The 23,502-nt window shown below is 47.8% G+C and overlaps 1 protein-coding gene across 1 annotated transcript; it reads left to right on the top strand.

Moving 5' to 3' along the window:
• The first annotated feature begins 7,311 nt into the window (after window positions 1-7,311).
• On the top strand, window positions 7,312-21,562 carry LOC141145759 (ly6/PLAUR domain-containing protein 2-like). Its single transcript, XM_073632637.1, has 3 exons — window positions 7,312-7,444; window positions 17,875-18,003; window positions 21,055-21,562. The coding sequence occupies exons 1-3, from the start codon at window positions 7,393-7,395 to the stop codon at window positions 21,309-21,311; spliced, it is 438 nt and encodes a 145-aa protein (XP_073488738.1). The 5' UTR covers window positions 7,312-7,392; the 3' UTR covers window positions 21,312-21,562.
• Window positions 21,563-23,502: the final 1,940 nt, after the last annotated feature.

Here is a 23,502-nt window from a genome sequence, read left to right as displayed (position 1 = left end):
AAAGATTTGGCGGTACTTCTAAAGAAATTTGGAAGCCCTCTTAGCCCAAAATATCCACCCACTTCCAGGGGGAATGGGTACAGGGTCATATGAGTACCTCTTACTACTCATTCCCGAAAGAATGAAATGTAAAAAAAAAGAAACACAGACACACATACTAAAGTCCCCTGATTTAACGCCATCGCCAATCAAGGCATCCAGTGATGTGAACCTAGGCCGGGGGATCCTGCGTGAAGTCATTAACCACATATAAACAATAGGGATGAGCTCAAGGTTCGGTTGAAACCCTTTTACCTCATCCCAATTGACTAAATATAGTCATGACCAATGTTGAGGGATAAAGACCACAAAATGTCATGGTGGCCCACCATGACGTACTGCTAACACTGGAACCGTGCACTGGCCTGGTTAGATAATGGTAGGACAGCAAGCTTTTCATTTATTATGCGGCATTCCTAAAGGTGACCTCTCCTGGTCTTGGAGTAACTCTTTGCAAGACTTGCTAACCCTGTCCATGACTTCAGTAAAGATAGATGTCTCTCCTTGGATTCCAACTCTGGCAATTATGCATAAACCATTCACCGGCCACAAAAGCCACCAAGACCAACATTCTTTGGGGAACTGAATTACTGTTTTAACTAAATAAGGTGAATGATAACATCTTGCTATCCTCTCCTTCAACACTAATTTCTGAGAGAGGGATCTTATGTTGTCTTAGTTATGAGGAAAGGTTGCGAGCACTGAACTTATTCTCTCTGGAGAAGAGACGCTTGAGAGGGGATATGATTTCAATTTACAAATACTGTACTGGTGACCCCTTAATAGGGATAAAACTTTTTCGCAGAAGAGAGTTTAATAAGACTCGTGGCCACTCATTACAATTAGAAGAAAAGAGGTTTAACCTTAAACTACGTAGAGGGTTCTTTACTGTAAGAGCGGCAAGGATGTGGAATTCCCTTCCACAGGCGGTGGTCTCAGCGGGGAGCATTGATAGCTTCAAGAAACTATTAGATAATCACCTGAATGACCGCAATATACAGGGATATGTAATGTAATACTGACACATAATCACACACATAGGTTGGACTTGATGGACTTGTGTCTTTTTTCAACCTCACCTACTATGTAACTATGTAACTACTATGTCTCACCTGCTCATTTTTTTTTTTTTGTATCGCAACCAATGTCAAAAATTTCTCTAAAAATGAATGGCAGAACCCTCAGACTCACCCAGGAGGATCTACAGAGGTGGGACCAATGCCATTTATCTTTATTGGTAGACCTTGGTCTGAAGGATAAGAGTGCTGCTCACAGAGTCATCTCCACCACAAATGCACACCACCAGGCACTGGTGAGCTATCCTTCTTATCACCTCTAATCACAAAAAAGTAGATATTTCCATGCATGTTCAGAAGAGAGGAGTTGCCTATCCAGAAGACTTTGAACCTGTGGATGTGAGGAGTAAAGACAGGTGAGTGTATGGGTATAAGCCTTTTGGGGGTGCTGGGAGAGGAAGGGAATCAAGTAAAGGCTAAATGTACTTAATGTGGTTGTAAACCTCAGACATGAAATATGAACAATGCATATTCCTCTATAGTGAGTACTTGTCTCAATGCAGAGCACTAAGTGTCATTTCTGTCTGCTGCCTCCTTCCTCTGCTATCAGCATGAGTCACTTCTGAGTTTTCCTGACACCAAGAGAAAAATGGTGACGGGGAGGGCTTTCGAGCTAATAGCCTCAGCTCTGTGTGAAAAAAAAGGGGGGCTGTCCCTTCCCTCCCCTCCAATCATCTCCCAGAGCTCTCCTCACTGAACTCTCAGAAAAGTTTTCTTGAATTCTGAACTTTGAATGGATGTAGAAAAGAAATACTTTAGATATTGTTTTCTGATAAAGGATTCACAGAGCACCATGGGTTAACTAACGAGACAACACAGAAGACCTGTTTTTCAGCTCCCTTTATCTGATTGAAAGTGCTTGCTGGGCTGTCTGATGTGAGAAGGGTCCGTGCAGTCTCGAAAAGGTGGAAAGAAGACTAGAGCTCCACCTGGTGGCTCAAAAGGAGAAGACAAAATATGCAATGTTTCAATGTTATTTTTTTTAAGTCCTAACCATATTAAACAAAGTAAATAAATATCTGCAAAACCGTTATACAATCCCTTTGTGCTACACCTCTATATATTTTAGCAAACTGGCCCCAGGACTAATATGGAGGCATCTAGCAGTGTCCTCTGTCTGTTTCAATATGAATACACCTCATAACACAGAGAATGTGCTGAACAACCTGACACTGGCAAGCAGTAGCAGATCCCTCCATGTGAGACCTTCTGCTGAGATGATCTTGGAGTAGCACAGCATGGGCATCCTCTCCTTCGGGGCTAATTGGAAGTGTACCATGATAGGGATTTCAGAGCAGGGTGTCTGAGGGATCTGCAAGGAGCTGCAAGGGAGAGAGAGTCAAAGCACTCCAGCTACTGGTAACAAAACCTATCGTTAATGAAGTTTATTGCAGGATGACTTAATTATACCTGCATAGAAAGTCTACATTCACACCTCAACATGGGTGGTGCAGTATACTTCAGATGAGTTTTCCATGCATTCACTTTGAAACCCCAAGAAATGTGCATTTTGGAACCTCAACAAACATGCAGTTGCATCAAGCAGGTTTTGTAAGGCATCTGCAATGCACTAAAATACAGAGATGTAAAAGTATCCTAATGCCCCGTACACACGGTCGGATTTTCTGATGGAAAATGTGTGATAGGACCTTGTTGTCGGAAATTCCGACCGTGTGTGGGCTCCATCACACATTTTCCATCGGATTTTCCGACACACAAAGTTTGAGAGCAGGATATAAAATTTTCCGACAACAAAATCTGTTGTCGGAAATTCCGATTGTGTGTACACAAATCCGACGGACAAAGTGCCACGCATGCTCAGAATAAATAAAGAGATGAAAGCTATTGGCTACTGCCCCGTTTATAGTCCCGACGTACGTGTTTTACGTAACCGCGTTTAGAACGATCGGATTTTCCGACAACTTTGTGTGACCGTGTGTATGCAAGACAAGTTTGAGCCAACATCTGTCGGAAAAAATCATAGGATTTTGTTGTCGGAATGTCCGAACAAAGTCCGACCGTGTGGGCATAACACTTGCCATAGAGCGCCTTTACACCTTAAGGGTCATCTGCAGAACAACATCCATACCAGCAGTTGCTCTAGAGTAGACCAGGTGGCCTACAGCCCCAGCACCTTGGAATTTATTTGATTACGTTGGCACTTTCTTTTAATAAAATGCACCAGAGTATCAAGAGACAAGTTTTGTTGGTGGCCTGTGCCCAGTGGTGGCAAATCGCAGGGTTGGTCTGGAGTGGACTCACATTGCTCTCTTGTGGCATATTTAATTGTTCAGGTGAGGTGAGACAGAACGATATACCTGGTGCACTCGTGAACTAGTAAAGAGCTGTACTAACTGCCGACTTCATAGCAAGACCCCCAATAGAGGAAGTCCAAACTGGCTTCTTTCTCCAAGGTGAGCTCCAGTCAACCAACGATATCTATTTGGGTTCCTACTTGAAATTTTGCTGTTGGTTACAAGAACAAAATCTTGTCCCATTCTAATATTGGCCTAATAAAGAAGAGGCATACTTCAATATTAGATATTATCCTAATGCCGCGTACACACGGTCGGACTTTTCGTCTACAAAAGTCCAACGGACGCTGACGGACTAAAGCTGGCTGGTAATCCCATCGTGTGTGGGCTTCTCCGGACTTTCAACGGACTTTTTCAGCCTCAAATCCGACGGACTTTAGATTTGAAACATGCTTCAAATCTTTCCGACAGACTCGAGTCCGGTCGAAAAATCCGCTCGTCTGTATGCTAGTCCGACAGACAAAAACCCACGCTAGGGCAGCTATTGGCTACTGGCTATCAACTTCCTTATTTTAGTCCTGTGTACGTCATCACGTAAGAATTCGACGGACTTTTGTGTGATCGTGTGTAGGCAAGTCTGTTCGTTAGAAAGTCCGCCGCAAGTCCGTCGAAAGTCCGTCGAAAGTCTGTCGGACAGGCTGTCGGACTTTTGTAGCTGAAAAGTCCGACCGTGTGTACGCGGCATTAGAAAGGTGCTTCCATATTGGGGCGATGATGTACATTGAAGTGAAGGCTTCCCAGTTTGGGGGCTTCAGCAATCTGCACACCGGTAGGGGGATCTTTGGATCGCTTAACCGGATCACTAAGTCAACCATTCTGCATGAAGCACAAACTAGTTGTATTACTAGAAAGTCAGATCTACAACCAGTCCTGACCAGATCAAAACAACCAATGTTTCTCAAGTGCGGAGCACAATAGCTTAGAAGGCATTAAAGATATCTACAGGTGGTGGAGGTCACCTAACTCTTAAGCCAGCCACACATGGATCAAAATTAAGCCGGTTCAGCAGGGACTGGCCGAATTTTAATCCATGCATAAGCAGTACTGGTTGTACATAAGTCCAGCATCCAGCTGACTTCTGTACATACACCCTGTCAGGCTCTCCCTTATCGATCGGTGTCAATCATCGATCGCTTTATCATTGGCAGTGCTTTAAGAGGGTTTCCCCCCAAAATGGGAGTATTACCCAAAAAGAACTGATGCCTGATGCTCACAGGTACACGTCAGCACTCCCTCTCCCCCGGTGCCCAGGAGAGGGTGTTGACTGGCAAAGGGGGAGCTTATGTGCCAACTTGATAGAGGCAAATGGTACAAGTAAGCAGTCTACCCTTTCTCGGTGAACTGGTTTTAGGGGTTTTTCTGGACCCCTAACCAGTTACATACGTGATGTGTAAAATAAATAAAACCACTCACTGTTGGGTTACTCGATACCCAAGGGGTTAAATATGCCGCAGACCTACGGTTCCCTTCTGCTGGGTAAGGCCACTCCAAAATCCTATTATTAATGAGATCTAACTTCTTGGTTGGGTGGGCAACAGTGTCCCATGATGAGTCTCCTTCAGTGGCAGCATTACAAAGGAGGGAGCGTAGCCGCATCCTCCATACTTCTGTAGGGAGCTACTGCCCTCTACTGTTAGCTGTCAGTATTTCGGTTTTATGTATAGTTATGTACATTATTTCCTGCCCTTGCTGGCTGGGCTGGGATGGAACTCAGAATGTAGAAAAGCTTACAATCTATTGGGGTATAGGGGAAGATATTGAAGGGGGAGAGCTTACAATCTATTAGGATAGAAGGAAGGATAGGGAAAGTGGAAGAGCTTACAATCTATTAGGGTATAAGGGAGGATACAGAAGGTAGAAGAGCTTACAATCTATTAGGGTATATGGGAGAATATATAGGGTAGAAGAGCTTACAATCTATTAGGGTATAAAGAAAGACACATAGGGGAGAAGAGCTTACAATCCATTAGGGTATAAAGAATGACACAGAAGGTAGAAGAGCTTACAATCTATTAGGATATAAAGAAAGACACATAAGGGAGAAGAGCTTACACTCTATTAGGGTATATGGGAGGATACAGAAGGTAGAAGAGCTTACAATCTATTAGGGTATATGGGAGAATATATAGGGTAGAAGAGCTTACAATCTATTAAAATATACAGATGGGGGATATAAAAGGTGGAAGAGCTTTAAGCTATTCTGGTGTGTAAGGAAGATATAAAGGGTTTACTGCCTAATATCAGACTGACTCTGGTAAAGGTTGGAGAAGGATTTGTACAACACCAGAGACGTCTTGTAGGATGAAGCTCAGTCATTTTACACGTCCCGGCCAAGATTTCCGCTGACGTTCCCAAACAGCCATCTATAAAAATGAGTAAAAAAAATATATAGATATACACATATAATTACCAAATGAGAACAAACATGGGGTGGGACTTTACATGTACCTTGGAGGGTCTAATAAATACACATACCAAATAGGCTTAAAAAATAAACAAATCTTTAATTTCCATATACAAATGGTCTATCCAGGATGTACTGGCCAGTTTTCTCGATTCTTCAGCCAGGACCAGAACATCCTGGATAACCTTACAGTAACTGTGGTTTTAACCAGTTGTATTCAACTTTTTTAAAGCTAACCATTTGTATATGGAAATTAAAGATTTTGTTTATTTTTTAAGCCTTTTTGGTATGTGTATTTATTAGACCCTCCAAGGTACATGTAAAGTCCCACCCCATGTTTGTTCTCATTTGGTAATTGTTTTATAGGGGATGGTACCTTTGTAGGATCATAATGGCCTCACATTCATCCCTCATACTCTTTTAACACACATATATATATATGCACTTTACATTTGATGTCCACAAGTGGCTGCAGATGATGTGATGGGGCACATTGGCTGCAATTGATGGGCACAGTGAGGCTGCAATTGATGGGGTTTTTTTTCAGTATTTTTCAGTTTGTTTGCGCCCCCCCCAAAGAATTTTGAGCACCAGCCGTCACTGGTAGACGTCCTATCCTGGGTTGCCGCTTGTCATGAATATTGGAATAGTGACTGATGCATAATGCTGGGACAGATACTGTTAGGAGATGCTGATGTAAATTCCAACACCTGTCTGTCTATTGTCTGCTAAAATGTGTATTGTAAATAAGTTTACTATGGGATCCAAGAGTCATTAGATCCCCATTGTTATTTGTGTTAATTAACTCTGCTAATGTGTGAAGAAGAGTCTATGTTGATTGTGATAATGTTGATTGGATTTTCTGAACTACAAGACGGCCAGTCTGGCCTAACGGTCATGTCTGAGTCATCTAGGCTGTCTAAAGGGATTAGTTAATTAGCTCATGTTAATTAGGTTAAAGCTGTATTGTTAGAGTAATATGAGCAGGAGGTCTGCACTTCCACTTTGAGTGTATAAAAACCTGTATTTTGTCAATAAAGAGAGATTCCTGTTTGAACTTACATACAGCCTGCCTGGTGTTTGTTCTGAGCTATCACAACTGGGTTAGAACGGCACATAGCTGAAGTTCTAATCCCGGAGCATCGGATGACCGAACCATCAGACGTTGCAATCTGATTCAATAGCTGCAGAGGAGTGTCGGGAGAGTGGAACCGAGCGAGCAAGGGGCTCGTTACACCGCTGAAGCGTCCAATCACCCATCTATAATAATACGTGACTGGCGTGACGCAATGATATGTGAGATTGTCTCTCCAGCCATAGAGATGTATGGGAAGCGGTCGGTGTCAGGAGAAGTTGGGTAATCAGAGCTCAGGCACTCCTAGGACATGTTATACAACAATCACACCTGACATCGAACACCTCCAAACTCCGCAAGAATTTTAATCACATTTTTTTTCCTCTGAACTGAGTTTTATGTTAATGAGGCAAAGTGGGCGGGACCTATAAAGCTTTGTACAGGGGCCTCACTTGCTCTATTCCTCTCCAGAGACTCACCAAGATGAAGGTTCTGATCTCCTGTCTGCTGGCTGCAGCTTTTTTCTTAGTCCCAGGTAAGCCGTCTGCAGTTGTTGGCATCGGATTTCTGGTATTTCTAGTTACATTTTTTCAGAGATGGGAACTTTGTGTCGTAGTGAGAGCGGAATTCAGACAATTATAACATCAAAATCAACACAACGCTGATCATGGAGGGACATCGGCAATGACATTAATGGATGGATCTCAGGGCTGCCAGTGAAATGGGACCATTTATATATCGGAAGATATTTCTCATATCAAATGGAAGATTTTTTCTTTTGTTTTTTTACTTTTTTATGATTTTTTTTTTATTGGGTAACAGTGGAAGTGTCATCTATTAGGGTACAATGGATGATACAGAAAGTGGAAGAGCTTACAATCTTTTAGAGTATAAAGGAGGATACAGAAGGTTGAAGAGCTTACAATCTATTAGAGTAAAATGGAGGATACAGAAGGTAGAAGAGCTTACAATCTATTAGAGTATAAGAGAGGACACAGAAGGTAGAAGAGCTTACAATCTATTAGAGTAAAATGGAGGATACAGAAGGTAGAAGAGCTTACAATCTATTAGAGTAAAATGGAGGATACAGAAGGTAGAAGAGCTTACAATCTATTAGGGTATAAGAGAGGACACAGAAGGTAGAAGAGCTTACAATCTATTAGGGTATAATGGAAGATACAGAAGGTAGAAGAGCTTACAATCTATTAGGGTATAAGGGGGATATAGAAGGTAGAAGAGCTTACAATCTATTAGAGTATAAGGGAGGATACAGACTCATTTTTAGGTGTTCGGTGGGCCTAGTAAACCATCATACAAATCCAATAAGGTTTGGTTCACACTTGAGCTTCTTCTAGTGTTTTTGAGCGTTTTTTTATGCGCTTTTATACTCGCATTCTTCAGGAATTTTCATGCTTGAGCCTTTTTGTTTCAGCCAATGGAAAGCTGGTTACTAGGAAAAGCACAAAATCATGTGAATAAAACATTTTGCAGACATTTTTTTAGACGCTCCTATTGAAGTCTATAGGGGGGGGTGAAAGACTCTGGACAGAGCTCTTAGAGACACGTTCCAGGCTACACCATGCTCAGGGTGTGAAGAGGCACCATAGGATACAATGGGAATCCTCATGTTGAGTGTTGAAGGACTTCTAGAAAAGCACTTTGAATCCCTCCGGTGTGACCGGAGCCTATAGGTGAAGGACTACGGTGACAGGAGGATATCCAAAAAGAAAAGGCAATGGTGGTCAATGAGATAGAGAATGGGCTTCCAAGTATCTTCTCCCCACCCCTGGGGGTCTTTAAGCATTTGTGTTCAATATATTTGCTGTAGACGGGTCATAAACGGATAGGACTATGAATAGAAGATAATTATGGGATACAAGAATATCGAGGAACAGCAGTTGCAGTAATATTTGGTCTTATCTTGATCACACTGATTAATGGTTTGGAAGGGATTTGATACCCATAGAGATAGAAGCCGGGAATTCTCTATGGTGAAGGTGCAGCTCTCAGGTCAGAGCTTATCAGTGATCATCAAAGTGATATGAAACCCGAAAGCAAACATTTATTATATTGCAGATTACTGATTCTTATGCCGCGTACACACGACCGGTTTTTCCGTCAGAATAAACTCTGACGGTTTTTCTGACGGAGTTCCGCTGAAACGGACTTGAGTACACACAATCACACCAAAGCCCGATCGTTTAGAACGCGGTGACGTACAACACGTGCGACTGGACTAGAAAAAGGAAGTTCAATAGCCAGTAGCCAATAGCTGGCCTTGCGTCATTTTTGGTCCGTTGGACTAGCATACAGTCGAGCGGTTTTCCCGATAGGAATTGATTCCGTCGGAAAGATTTAAAATATGTTCTATTTCTAGGTCCGTCAGAATTTTTCGAAAGAAAAAGTCAGATGAAGCCCTCACACGATCGGAATATCCGATGAAATTATTCCGTCGGACCTTTTCTGCCGGAAAGTCCGGTCGTGTGTACGCGGCATTAGATGTGATGGCTGTCTTAGTTTTCTTTTTTAGGCCTTCTTTCCTCTATTTTCATCCGGTGATCCAGCCAGTAAGTCTGTTGTTTTTCAAAAGGACAAGCTGTCCTGCAGGCGTAGCAGTTACAGAGATGAGACCAGGGCATTTTTTTCAGGGGGGGACGCAGTTCTGGCACCTCCACCATTGAATATATGTAATTGGAAGAGGTGATGGAGGGTCTATTGATGATGGCTGCTTGAGGATCTATTGTTGCTGGTAGGGATCTATTTTTCCATGGGTTTCTATTTCTGCTGGGGGGGTCACTTGTTGCTGGGGGGGGTCTTTTTTTTAGCTGGCTGCCAGAGGGTCTATTGATACTGGCTGCTGGGAATGATCGGTAGGATCAGCTGTGAACACCGACCTCCCTGTATAGATTTTCAGCTGACAGACGCTTCTCCTTCTTTCTCTCCCTCGGCTGTTGGCTAAAAAGCTATACAGGGAGATCGGTGATCACAGCTGTCCCTCCCACCGCAATGATCAATCCCAGCTGCTCCCTGTGTGCTCCTCCTCCGACCCCCCTCCGTGTCCTTCTCCGCCCCCTCCTGTTCTCCTCCGGCCCCCCTCTATGTCCTTCTCCACCCCCTCCTGTTCTCCTCCGGCCCCCCTCTATGTCCTTCTTTGCCCCCTCCTGTTCTCCTCCGGCCCCCCTCCGTGTCCTTCTCCGCCCCCTCCTGTTCTCCTCCGGCCCCCTCCGTGTCCTTCTCCGCCCCCTCCTGTTCTCCTCCGGCCCCCCTCTATGTCCTTCTCTGCCCCCTCCTGTTCTCCTCCGGCCCCCTCCATGTCCTTCTCTTCCCCCTCCTGTTCTCCTCCGGCCCCCTCCATGTCCTTCTCCGCCCCCTCCTGTTCTCCTCCGACCCCCTCCGTGTCCTTCTCCGCCCCCTCCTGTTCTCCTCCGGCCCCCCTCTATGTCCTTCTCCACCCCCTCCTGTTCTCCTCCGGCCCCCCTCTATGTCCTTCTCCGCCCCCTTCTGTTCTCCTCCGGCCCCCCTCTATGTCCTTTTCCGCCCCCTCCTGTTTTCCTCCGGCCCCCCTCTATGTCCTTCTCCGCCCCCTCCTGTTCTCCTCCGGCCCCCTCCGTGTCCTTCTCCGCCCCCTCCTGTTCTCCTCCGGCCCCCTACTTGTCCTTCTCCGCCCCCCTCTATGTCCTTCTCCGCCCACTCCTGTTCTCCTCTGACCCCCCTCTATGTCCTTCTCCACCCCCTCCTGTTCTCCTCCGACCCCCCTCTATGTCCTTTTCGGCCCCCTCCTGTTCTCCTCCGGCCCCCTCCGTGTCCTTCTCCGCCCCCTCCTGTTCTCCTCCAGCCCCCCTCCGTGCCCTTCTCCGCCCCCTCCTGTTCTCCTCTGGCCTCCTCCGTGTCCTTCTCCGCCCCCTCCTGTTCTCCTCCGGCCCCCTCCGTGTCCTTCTCCGCCCCCTCCTGTTCTCCTCCGGCCCCCCTCCGTGTCCTTCTCCGCCCCCTCCTGTCCTCCTCCGGCCCCCCTCCTGTTCTCCTCCGGCCCCCTCTGTGTCCTTCTCCACCCCCTCCTGTTCTCCTCCGGCCCCCTCCTTGTCCTTCTCCGCCCCCCTTTATGTCCTTCTCCGCCCCCTCCTGTTCTCCTCCAACCCCCCTCTATGTACTTCTCCACCCCCTCCTGTTCTTCTCCGACCCCCCTCTATGTCCTTCTCCGCCCCCTCCTGTTCTCCTCCGGCCCTCTCCGTGTCCTTCTCCGCCCCCTCCTGTTCTCCTCCGGCCCCCCTCCGTGTCCTTCTCCGCCCCCTCCTGTCCTCCTCCGGCCCCCTCCGTGTCCTTCTCCGCCCCCTCCTGTTCTCCTCCAACCCCCCTCTATGTACTTCTCCACCCCCTCCTGTTCTTCTCCGACCCCCCTCTATGTCCTTTTCCGCCCCCTCCTGTTCTCCTCCGGCCCTCTCCGTGTCCTTCTCCGCCCCCTCCTGTTCTCCTCTGGCCTCCTCCGTGTCCTTCTCCACCCCCTCCTGTTCTCCTCCGGCCCCCTCCGTGTCCTTCTCCGCCCCCTCCTGTTCTCCTCCGGCCCCCCTCCGTGTCCTTCTCTGCCCCCTCCTGTTCTCCTCCGGCCCCCTCCATGTCCTTCTCCGCCCCCTCCTGTTCTCCTCCATCCCCCTCCATGTCCTTCTCTTCCCCCTCCTGTTCTCCTCCGGCCTCCTCCGTGTCCTTCTCCGCCCCCTCCTGTTCTCCTCTGACCCCCCCTCCGTGTCCTTCTCCGCCCCCTCCTGTTCTCCTCCGGCCCCCTCCGTGTCCTTCTCCGCCCCCTCCTGTTCTCCTCCAGCCCCGCTCTATGTCCTTCTCCACCCCCTCCTGTTCTTCTCCAGCCCCCCTCTATGTCCTTCTCCACCCCCTCCTGTTCTCCTCCGGCACCTCTCTATGTCCTTCTCCGCCCCCTTCTGTTCTCCTCCGGCCTCCTCCGTGTCCTTCTCCGCCCCCTCCTGTTCTCCTCCGGCCTCCTCCGTGTCCTTCTCCGCCCCCTCCTGTTCTCCTCCGGCCCCCTCCGTGTCCTTCTCCACCCCCTCCTGTTCTCCTCCGGCCCCCCTCCGTGTCCTTCTCCGCCCCCTCCTGTTCTCCTCCGGCCCCCTCCGTGTCCTTCTCTGCCCCCTCCTGTTCTCCTCCGGCCCCCTCCATGTCCTTCTCCGCCCCCTCCTGTTCTCCACCGGCCCCCCTCTATGTCCTTCTCCACCCCCTCTTGTTCTCCTCCATCCCCCTCCGTGTCCTTCTCCGCCCCCTCCTGTTCTCCTCCGGCCCCCCTCTATGTCCTTCTCCGCCCCCTCCTGTTCTCCTCCAGCCCCCCTCTATGTCCTTCTCCGCCCCCTCCTGTTCTCCTCCGGCCCCCCTCTATGTCCTTTTCTACCCCCTCCTGTTCTCCTCCAGCCCCCCTCTATGTCCTTCTCTGCCCCCTCCTGTTCTCCTCCGGCACCTCTCTATGTCCTTCTCCGCCCCCTTCTGTTCTCCTCCGGCCCCCCTCTATGTCCTTCCCCACCCCCTCCTGTTCTCCTCCGACCCCCCTCTATGTCCTTCTCTGCCCCCTCCTGTTCTCCTCCGGCCCCCTCCGTTTTCTTCTCCACCCCCTCCTGTTCTCCTCAGGCCCCCCTCTATGTCCTTCTCCGCCCCCTCCTGTTCTCCTCCGGCCCCCCTCTATGTCCTTCTCCGCCCCCTCCTGTTCTCCTCCGACCCCCCTCTATGTCCTTCTCCGCCCCCTCCTGTTCTCCTCCGGCCCCCTCCCTGTCCTTCTCCACCCCCTCCTGTTCTCCTCCGGCCCCCCTCTCTGTGTCCTTCTCCGCCCCCTCCTGTTCTCCTCCGGCCTCCTCCGTGTCCTTCTCTGCCCCCTCCTGTTCTCCTCCGGCCCCCTCCGTGTCCTTCTCCGCCCCCTCCTGTTCTCCTCCGGCCCCCCTCCGTGTTCTTCTCTGCCCCCTCCTGTTCTCCTCCGGCCCCCTCCATGTCCTTCTCCGCCCCCTCCTGTTCTCTTCCGCCCCCCTCCGTGTTCTTCTCCACCCCCTCCTGTTCTCCTTCGGCCCCCCTCTCTGTGTCCTTCTCCGCCCCCTCCTGTTCTCCTTCGGCCCCCTCCATGTCCTTCTCCGCCCCCTCCTATTCTCCTCTGTCCCCCTCCGTGTCCTTCTCCGCCCCCTCCTGTTCTCCTCCGGCCCCCCTCTATGTCCTTCTCCGCCCCCTCCTGTTCTCCTCCGGCCCCCTCTATGTCCTTCTCCGCCCCCTCCTGTTCTCCTCTGGCACCTCTCTATGTCCTTCTCCGCCCCCTCCTGTTCTCCTCTGGCACCTCTCTATGTCCTTCTCCGCCCCCTCCTGTTCTCCTCCGGCACCTCTCTATGTCCTTCTCCGCCCCCTCCTGTTCTCCTCCGGCCTCCTCCGTGTCCTTCTCCGCCCCCTCCTGTTCTCCTCCGGCCCCCTCCGTGTCCTTCTCCACCCCCTCCTGTTCTCCTCCGGCCCCCCTCCGTGTCCTTCTCCGCCCCCTCCTGTTCTCCTCCGGCCCCCTCCGTGTCCTTCTCTGCCCCCTCCTGTTCTCCTCCGGCCCCCCTCTATGTCCTTCTCCACCCCCTCCTGTTCTCCACCGGCCCCCCTCTATGTCCTTCTCCACCCCCTCTTGTTCTCCTCCATCCCCCTCCGTGTCCTTCTCCGCCCCCTCCTGTTCTCCTCCAGCCCCCCTCTATGTCCTTCTCCGCCCCCTCCTGTTCTCCTCCGGCCCCCCTCTATGTCCTTTTCTACCCCCTCCTGTTCTCCTCCAGCCCCCCTCTATGTCCTTCTCTGCCCCCTCCTGTTCTCCTCCGGCACCTCTCTATGTCCTTCTCCGCCCCCTTCTGTTCTCCTCCGGCCCCCCTCTATGTCCTTCCCCACCCCCTCCTGTTCTCCTCCGACCCCCCTCTATGTCCTTCTCTGCCCCCTCCTGTTCTCCTCCGGCCCCCTCCGTTTTCTTCTCCACCCCCTCCTGTTCTCCTCCGGCCCCCCTCTATGTCCTTCTCCGCCCCCTCCTGTTCTCCTCCGACCCCCCTCTATGTCCTTCTCCGCCCCCTCCTGTTCTCCTCCGGCCCCCTCTATGTCCTTCTCCGCCCCCTCCTGTTCTCCTCCGACCCCCCTCTATGTCCTTCTCCGCCCCCTCCTGTTCTCCTCCGACCCCCCTCTATGTCCTTCTCCACCCCCTCCTGTTCTCCTCCGACCCCCCTCTATGTCCTTCTCCGCCCCCTCCTGTTCTCCTCCGGCCCCCTCCCTGTCCTTCTCCACCCCCTCCTGTTCTCCTCCGGCCCCCCTCTCTGTGTCCTTCTCCGCCCCCTCCTGTTCTCCTCCGGCCTCCTCCGTGTCCTTCTCTGCCCCCTCCTGTTCTCCTCCGGCCCCCTCCGTGTCCTTCTCCGCCCCCTCCTGTTCTCCTCCGGCCCCCCTCCGTGTTCTTCTCTGCCCCCTCCTGTTCTCCTCCGGCCCCCTCCATGTCCTTCTCCGCCCCCTCCTGTTCTCTTCCGCCCCCCTCCGTGTTCTTCTCCACCCCCTCCTGTTCTCCTTCGGCCCCCCTCTCTGTGTCCTTCTCCGCCCCCTCCTGTTCTCCTTCGGCCCCCTCCATGTCCTTCTCCGCCCCCTCCTATTCTCCTCTGTCCCCCTCCGTGTCCTTCTCCGCCCCCTCCTGTTCTCCTCCGGCCCCCCTCTATGTCCTTCTCCGCCCCCTCCTGTTCTCCTCCGGCCCCCTCTATGTCCTTCTCCGCCCCCTCCTGTTCTCCTCCGGCCCCCTCTATGTCCTTCTCCGCCCCCTCCTGTTCTCCTCCGGCCCCCTCTATGTCCTTCTCCGCCCCCTCCTGTTCTCCTCCGGCCCCCTCTATGTCCTTCTCCGCCCCCTCCTGTTCTCCTCCGTCACCCCTCTATGTCCTTCTCCGCCCCCTCCTGTTCTCCTCCGGCCCTCCTCTATGTCCTTCTCCGCCCCCTCCTGTTCTCCTCCGGCCCCCCTCTATGTCCTTCTCTGCCCCCTCCTGTTCTCCTCCGGCCCCCCTCTATGTCCTTCTCCGCCCCCTCCTGTTCTCCTCCGGCCCCCCTCTATGTCCTTCTCCGCCCCCTCCTGTTCTCCCCTGGCCCCCCTCTATGTCCTTCTCCGCCCCCTCCTGTTCTCCTCTGCCCCCATCCCCCCCCATTCCCCAGCAGCCAGCTTCTCTCCTCTCCCAATGGCTGGAAGGGGCCAGTAAATATGTCATTTACCGGCCCCTTCATTTTCTGAATGGGACATAGAGAGCGTTCGCTACCGATCACTCCTGTGTCCTGTGATAACTGAGCAGAGTAAACTGTGTGTTATGCCACGTACACACGAGCGGATTTTTAGACCGGACTGGTCCGACGGACAATCCGATCGTGTATGGGCTCCATCGTACCTGCAACGGACTTTTTCGGTCGAAAACCTGACGGACTTTAGATTTGGAACATGTTTCAAATCTTTACGTCGGAACTCCGCCAGACACAGTTCCTATCGAAAAGTCCGCTTGTCTGTATGCTAGTCTGACGGACGAAAACCGACGCTAGGGCAGGTACTGGCTACTGGCTATCAACTTCCTTATTTTAATCCGGTGTACGTCATCATGTACTAATCCGTCCGACTTTGGTGTGATCGTGTGTAGGCAAGTCCGTTAGTTCGGAAGGTCCGTCGGAAGTCCGCCGAAAGTCCGTCGGATAGACCATCGGACCAGTCCGGTCGAAAAGTCCGCCCGTGTGTACGCGGCATTACTCTGCTTCAGTTTATGAATGGACAGGAGACTGTGTCTGTGTCTCCTGTCCATTCATCTGCGGAGCGCCACCCCCCCGAAATGAATTTTTTGCCGGGTTGGGGTGTCTGGATTGGTAAGCTGCGATATATGACATTTTTGGGTTTAATATTGCTTTAGATTTTACAATATTATATATTAATAACTAAGGGCCCGTTCACACCTGAGCGTTTTCAGCTCATTACACGCTCGTCTCAAAAGTTCCAAAACGCCCCAACAAGCAAAATCCCATTCATTTCAATGGCCCCCGTTCACATCCGAGCGTTCTGTTGCCTGAAGCAAAACGCCATATTTGCCACATTGATGTTACATTTGTCACGCTCTATTTCTTCGGCTATTTGCACCTTTACCTATCGACACCTCATCGGTGTTTGGGACTATTTCTGATTTTCTTATATTGACTTTTATAACATTTCAACATTGCTTTGCGCTGCACTCCTTTCTGTGTATTTGTTGTATAGGTATTGTGAAAATAGCTAAATTCCGATTCCGCTGTTACTGTCTTACAAAGTGCTGTTTTTACCTTGGAAATGTGAGTGTAACCCTTATATTTTCTGATTAAATGTACCTATTCCATACGGAATTACGCTATGTGCCCTCCTTTTTCCTTTTCATAATTAACGGTTGGGCTGCCTGCCCTATACATTGTCCTATCTGCTGACATCCACCGTTCTGAATACCCCCTGGAGACTTTGTTTTTGCTGTGAGCCTGAACCATCCCTGGCATCTCACAAAAGTCTGACTAGTCAGGTGTATACCTATTTGAGTCCAATCGTTCCGGTAAGCGACTGGTGACTTTGGTGGTGGATCTCCTATCAATTTTCACTATCTATGTGACACTTATATTTTCACACACTTCCCTGGATTGTTATTCATTTCATTGGACTATTATTTGGTTCACCAAATAGGACCTGTTTGGTCCCCATATTTCACTTATGGATATTTATCATTGTATTTAATTGTACTTTTACTTTAGTCATATTTAGGGCTGCACTTTACTTTAACATATATACTTTTGCAAATTGAATCACTGCTGTGCTGGCTGCTACCCTTGCACGTTTGGACAGCGCGGTATATGTTTGTATATTTCAACATTTAGACAAGCCTGTGAAATACGGGGAGAATATAGTCTGTTCAGGTGAGACCATATTTGAACTCTTTGGATAGCGTAATACACACCATGTATGGAAGTCACATGGTACATCACCCCAAAAACACCACCCATAGCAACGGTGAGGTTTGGAGGAGGGAACATCATGGTGTCGGCGGGGCTGTTTTTCCGCATACGGTACTGGCAAACTTCATATCATTGAAGGAAGGATGAATGGGAAAATGTACCAAGACATTCTTGATAAAAATCTGCTGTCATCTAAAAGGATGATGAAACAAGGGTGGACATTTCAGCAAGACAATGATCCCAAACACGAAGCCAAGGAATCTCTCCATTGGTTGCAAAGAAAGAAAATAAAGCTGCTTGAATGGCCCAGCCAATCACCTGACTTGAATCCAATAGAAAATCTATGGAAAGAACGAAAGATCAGAGTTCATAGAAGAGGCCCACAGAACCTTCAAGATTTGAAAACTTTGTATAAAAGAATGGGCCAAAATGTTCATCCAGAGTTTCTGGTTTATAAACCGGATACATCCTAAATATAGAGCCCTTTATCCAACTGTCCATCCAGAGCCTCTGGTTTATAGACCAGATACATCCTAAATATAGAGCGATTTATCCTACTGTCCATCCAGAGCCTCTGGTTTATAGATCAGATACACCCTAAATATAGAGCCATTTATCCTACTGTCCATCCAGAGCCTCTGGTTTATAGATCAGATACATCCTAAATATAGAGCCATTTATCCTACTGTCCATCCAGAGCCTCTGGTTTATAGACCGGATACATCCTAAATATAGAGCCATTTATCCTACTGTCCATCCAGAGACTCTGGTTTATAGACCAGATACATGCCAAATATGCTGAGCATGACTTCTTCTCAGTGCTTGATTACCAGCCTCCTCTGTTATCTCTCTGTTGAGGGGCTCTGTCCAATTTAGATAATTGGTAAGTATGTTTTTTCCTTTTATTCATTCTATTAAAGTTTACGATCCTTAATTATCTGCTTGGAAAGAATGATTGTATAGTATGCTTTGTCAGATTACTAACCCATATCGTGTCTTCCCGACCAGCCTCCACTCAAAACCGAACGGAATGCTATTTCTGCTATGATCCGACAGAAGTACAATACTGCAACCAGATCAAGACCTGTCCATGGAACTATTCTTACTGTAAAACTGTCACATCGAGTCCAAACACGGGTGAGTGAGTGTCCTGATTCAATGGGGGCATCAACCAGGGTCATGGTGGCTGTATGTGATAATTGGGTGGTGTGATCCTGGCCATACACATGACAATGTGATAGAACGATCAAACCTTCCATTCTTTGTTAAAATTATAAAGACATAAAATGGTGGTTTTGATGGAGCGCTAAAGAGATGGTATCAAAGTTGTCCCAACTAAACCCATGGGAAAACCCATCAGCTATCACTGAGATTGCTGTAGCTTTTTTCCATCTTTGGTGGTTGATTGCTTCATTTTTGAGAATTATATTTGATCATTTTTGGTGGAAACAGAAGTGGTTGAAATTGATTGAAAATTGCTACGTGTTTGAAATGCTTTTTTTTTTTTTCAGGGACAACACAAACCTCAGCATCTCATTTTATTGAAGTGGTTGTAAAGCCAGAAGGCTTTTTTTACCTTTACCTGATCTCAAGTTTTAGTTTCAGTTTAAATAGTTTGTTTAGATTAAGATGGCCCAAACTAACAATTTTCCTCACTAATATATGCAGCTGCTGGGTGTGCTGTATAAGCTATATGTACACTACAGTATATTACCAAAAGTATTGGGACGATTGCCTTTACACACACATGAACTTTAATGACATCCCAGTCTTAGTCCGTGGGGTTCAATATTGAGTTGGCCTCGCCCTTTGCAGCTATAACAGCTTCAACTCTTCTGGGAAGGCTGCCCACAAGGTTTAGGAGTGTGTCTATGGGATTGTTTGACCATTCTTCCAGAAGAGCATTTGTGAGGTCAGGAACTGATGTTGGACAAGAGCAGCTGGCTCACAGTCTTCGCTGTAATTCATCCCAAAGGTGCTCTATAGGGTTGAGGTCAGGCCAGTCGAGCTCTTCTGCACTTTGTGCACTGGTCCAAATCATTTGGTGGAGGGGGGATTCAGTGATGTGAACACACATCGACCATAGGGATGAGCTCAAGGTTTGGTTGAAACTTCGAGCTCATCCCAACTGACCAAATATAATTGTGACCAATTGGCCAAATATGGTCATGACCAATGTTTGGGGATAAGAGCCTCAAAAAGAATATAGGGGTACTTTTAAAGAAATCTGGAAACCTCTTTATAATAAGGGACCCCCAGATATCCACCCCCTCCCAGGGGGAATGGGTATGGGGTACATTAGTACCTCTTATTACTCATTCCCAGAAAGAGCAAAATGTACAGTAAATAAACACATGAACACACTTACTAAAGTCCCTAATGTAAATCCATCATCAATCAAGGCATCCTGTGATGTGAACACAGGGCTAGGGATCATGGGTGATGTTATTGACAATATTTGTTCAATAGAGATGCTGTTGTTGACCATATATGATCAATAGAGATGAGTTCAAGGTTCGGTCGAAACCTTTAGCTCATCCCAGTTGACCAAATATGGTCATGATCAATGTTGAGGGATAAGGGCCTCAAAAAAGAATGTGAGGGCACTTAAAAAGGAATCTGGACTCAGCTGACCAAATATGGTTGCGACCAGTGTTGAGGAATAAGGGCCCCAAAATGGATTTGGGGGTACTTATAAAGTAATTTTGAAGGCCCCTTTAAAATATTGGAACCCCAAATATCCACCCACTTCCAGTGGGAATGGATATACAGTTATATGAGTACCTCTTATTACTCATCCCCAAAAGAATAAAATTAGAAAAAAAACACAGACACACTTACTAAAGTCCCCTGATGTAAATTTGTTGTTAATCAAGGGATCCAGTGATGTGAACACAGGGCTCAGGATCCTGAGTGATGTCATTGACCATATATGGTCAATAGGGATGAGCTCACGGTTTTGTTGAAACCTTGAGCACATCCCAATTGACCAAATATGGTAATGACCAATGTTGAAGGATAAGGGCCTCAAGAAGAATGTGGGAGTGCTTATAAAGGAATCTGGAAGCCCCTTTATAATATGGGACCCTCAAATATCCACCTTCTCCCAGGGAAATTGGGTACAGGGGTGCATTAGTACCTTCTATTACTCATTCCCAGAAAGAGCAACACTTACTAATGTCCCCTGATGTTAATACATCATCAATCAGGGCATCCGGTGATGTGAACACACATCGACCATAGGGATGAGCTCAAGGTTTGGTCGAAACCTTTAGCTCATCCCAAATGACCAAATATGGTCATGACCAATGTTGAGGGATAAGGGCCTCAAAAAAATGTTAGGTGCTTATAAAGAAATGTGGAAAACCCTTTAAAATATGGGGCCCTCAAAAACCCACCCCCTCCTGGGGGGGGGTGGGTACATTAGTACCTCTTATTACTCATTCACCAGAAAGAGCAAAATGTACTGTAAATAAACACATGGATGCACTTACTAAAGTCCATCATCAATCAAAGTGGACCCTGGGTGAAGTCATTGACCATATTGGTGCAATAGGGATGATGTCATTGACCATATATGGTCATTAGGGATCAGCTCAAGGTTCGGACCAAACCTTTCACTCAACCCAGTTGACTATATAGGAACGTACCAAGTATGGTAAATGACATCACCAAGGATCCTCAGCTCTGTGGCTGTCCACGCTGAACATCATATATAGTACTGGTATCTCTACCACCACCACCTATGACAGATTCCTATCTGTCAATGGTTGGTATGTTGTGTTACTAACTCTGGAGATATTTTATACTCCACTGATCAATTAATGTGCCCTGGTAATTCTGCCTCTTTGGGCATTATTGAAGCCCTGACGAATAGGTGATCGCATGCTAAATCTCACAATTTGATCTGGCACTGCTGTTGTGTTTTTACGTTTTGAGTCACATTCTGAGTCCCCGCTGAAGAGGAGCCTTGTTTTATGTGAGCAGCCTCAGCAGAATAATTATGTTTCTTAGTATTACTAAACGAATACATTTTGAAGTCCCAGCTCCTCTTGGATGTGTGGTTTTTGATGAGTTCGAGAAGGACCACTTCCTCTGAGGCCCCTCACCGCTATTTTCAGGATTTGGTCCAACCAAAGCTAGCATTGTTTTATGATAATTACTTTTTTTCCTCTTTGTGCATTTCAGGCTACCCCTACGAAACATCAACACTGATGGTCACCAGGGACTGTGCTCAACAGTGTAGCAACAGCGACTCGGAGGACTTGGGCTCAGAACGTGAACTCTATTGCTGCGAAGGCAATCTGTGTAACAATAGGTATGGAGTTGTCTCAAAAGCCAGCAGCCACCGTGGGGCATCAACCTACCACCTGCAGAGCGGAGCATATGGCGGACTCATTATGGTCTTTAGTTTGTTCATTGTTCTCTTCCCTTCATGGGTCTGATGACAGTTTCTGCTCTCTCTCGAGTGCCACCTAATGGACTATATCTCTTCCACTGATGAACTGTTCTACTCCATTATTCAAGTGAAACTCCAGATCATTTTTGTTTCTTACGTAGCTTAAGGAAAGGTTAGAGCCTTTGTCACCTTCTGTGTTATTGATTTCACCTGGTTTTATATCTGGGATGCAGGAAAATCCCACTAGAGGTTCTCATTTTCCACTAAGAAAAATTTGAAAGATGTTAAACTATGTATGTAATGATAAAATAGATTAAATTCTAAATTATAAAAAGTCACGAAACGAATGTCTTCTTTCAGCATCTATATGTGGTGCCCCCCTAAAGAGCGCTGGTGAATTTTGGTTCTGTTTCCTCTTTAGAGCACACACAGCCAGGCACACAGCATTTCCTGCATTTTTCCACTGGTTCCAGAGCAGTCTTGGGGTTTATTTTGAGGTTTTTATTGAGAACGGTGAACTGGGAAAAGGCAAGGGAGCACAGAATACCCCAGAAAACTGTAGAACTGAATAACCTGAGGATGTCCTGACTTTCAGGCTGCACATTACATAAAAAAAAGTCCCACAGGATCTCTATGCTGATTGTGACTCCTTCCAGGGTCTAAAAGCCACACACAGACATTAACTCCTCAGTGTTGTTGGTTACTCACTTAGCCACAGGATCATTGGTTGCCTCCTGCTGATATCCACTGGGCTATTGCTAGACTTACGCCACTATAGAACAGCTGGACTCCTTCCCACCACGTTCTCCTAGCTCTCTTCAGTGAGCTTCTCCAGACCCAACTAGATCCCTGGACTCAAGCTTGCGAATAGGCCCCCTAATTAAGCCGAGCTGGGACCTCAGTATTTCCCCAATGGATTCTTCTAGAAATCTGCCCCAGGGACAAAGCCTCATCACAGGGGTCTCCTCCAGCAGGACTGGACCAAGGAACTTTGCTGCTGCTGCTCAGGCCTCTGGCTATTTATGAGCTCCCTCGTCACCTTCTGGGCACACCTCCCCAGGGATTGGCTAGTGTTTCATAAATATTCAGGCTGCATGCCCTGCCTCCCCCCCTCCCACTGTGGTTCTATAATCCTCTGGAAGACAGGAAGAAGCAACAGAGCAGCAGCCTGGGAAACACTGAGCAGCCCTAATTAATCAACCCCTTACTCCTTTGATTACAGTGGAAAATAAATGTATCTAGCAGCCTACTCTATACTAGGAGGGTGCTACATCCAGGGCATTTTTTCAGCAAGAATGTGGGGGGGACGCAGTTCTGGCACCTCCAGCACTGAATGTATGTACTGGCATGATGGGGTGAGCTGGAGGGGCTATTAATGGTGGCTACTTGGCGTTCTATTGTTGCTGGGATCTATAGTTGCTGGTGGGGCTCTATTGTCGATGGAGGTATCTATTGTATTAGGGGGTATATTGTTGCCATGGGGGGGCAATCTTTACCAAGAGGGATCTACTGTTGAGGGAAGGGTCTCCTGATGTTGGCTGCTGGGAGATCTATTGTTGCTGGTGGTTGGCTTTTTTTTTTGCAGTGGGTCTATTGTTGCCAGGGGTAATATTGCTGCTGGCTGCAGGGGGATCTACTTTTTTGTGTTTTCATTAACAAATTACTTAGCACCACAAAATTATACTTGGTTCATCCACTGCTAGAGGATGCATGTTAGGACGTTGCTGTCACATATTTTATTTATATAAGGACTTTGTTTGTGAAGCACTTTTTTATATTTATGTATATTTTTTTTTTCATATATCTTTGGGATACTTAGGTTGTATCCATTTAGATGGACTTTTGCACTCTTGTCACTTTATGTGAAGCATGGTGTGCTGATTTTCATATCTGATCGATTTGTATACACCATTGCACATTGTCACTTTTTGAGCTGTTTTTTTGCACATAATTTGTATCTGTTTTTCTATATATATATTCACTCGCACATATTAATGAACGTTTTATATAGACTGTGAGTTAATCATATGTTACGGTGGTAATTTGTAAATATGTGTGTTCTTATGAACATGTACCCACGTTTATGATATATGCTTATTATTTTTGGCTAGTACCACGTACCACCGTATGTTTTAATTATTTTTGTGGTGATGTAATTTTGATCTCAAGTTTCCCACTTAGTTTTTTGTTGTATGCTTTTAGTCCTAATTAGGATTAGCGCAGCACCACCCTTCTAC

Source organism: Aquarana catesbeiana, linkage group LG05, assembly GCF_042186555.1.
Source record: "Aquarana catesbeiana isolate 2022-GZ linkage group LG05, ASM4218655v1, whole genome shotgun sequence".
NCBI lineage: Eukaryota > Metazoa > Chordata > Amphibia > Anura > Ranidae > Aquarana > Aquarana catesbeiana.
Note: the sequence above shows the minus strand (reverse complement) of the source record. Positions and strands in the feature narration are given on the sequence as shown.

Excerpts from the sequence above, each read along its gene's own strand:
- LOC141145759 (XM_073632637.1), top strand. The coding sequence starts at position 7,393 with ATGAAGGTTCTGATCTCCTGTCTGCTGGCTGCAGCTTTTTTCTTAGTC. Across the intron at positions 7,445-17,874 it reads AGCTTTTTTCTTAGTCCCAG|CCTCCACTCAAAACCGAACG; the intron begins GTAAGCCGTCTG and ends CTTCCCGACCAG. Across the intron at positions 18,004-21,054 it reads CACATCGAGTCCAAACACGG|GCTACCCCTACGAAACATCA; the intron begins GTGAGTGAGTGT and ends TGTGCATTTCAG.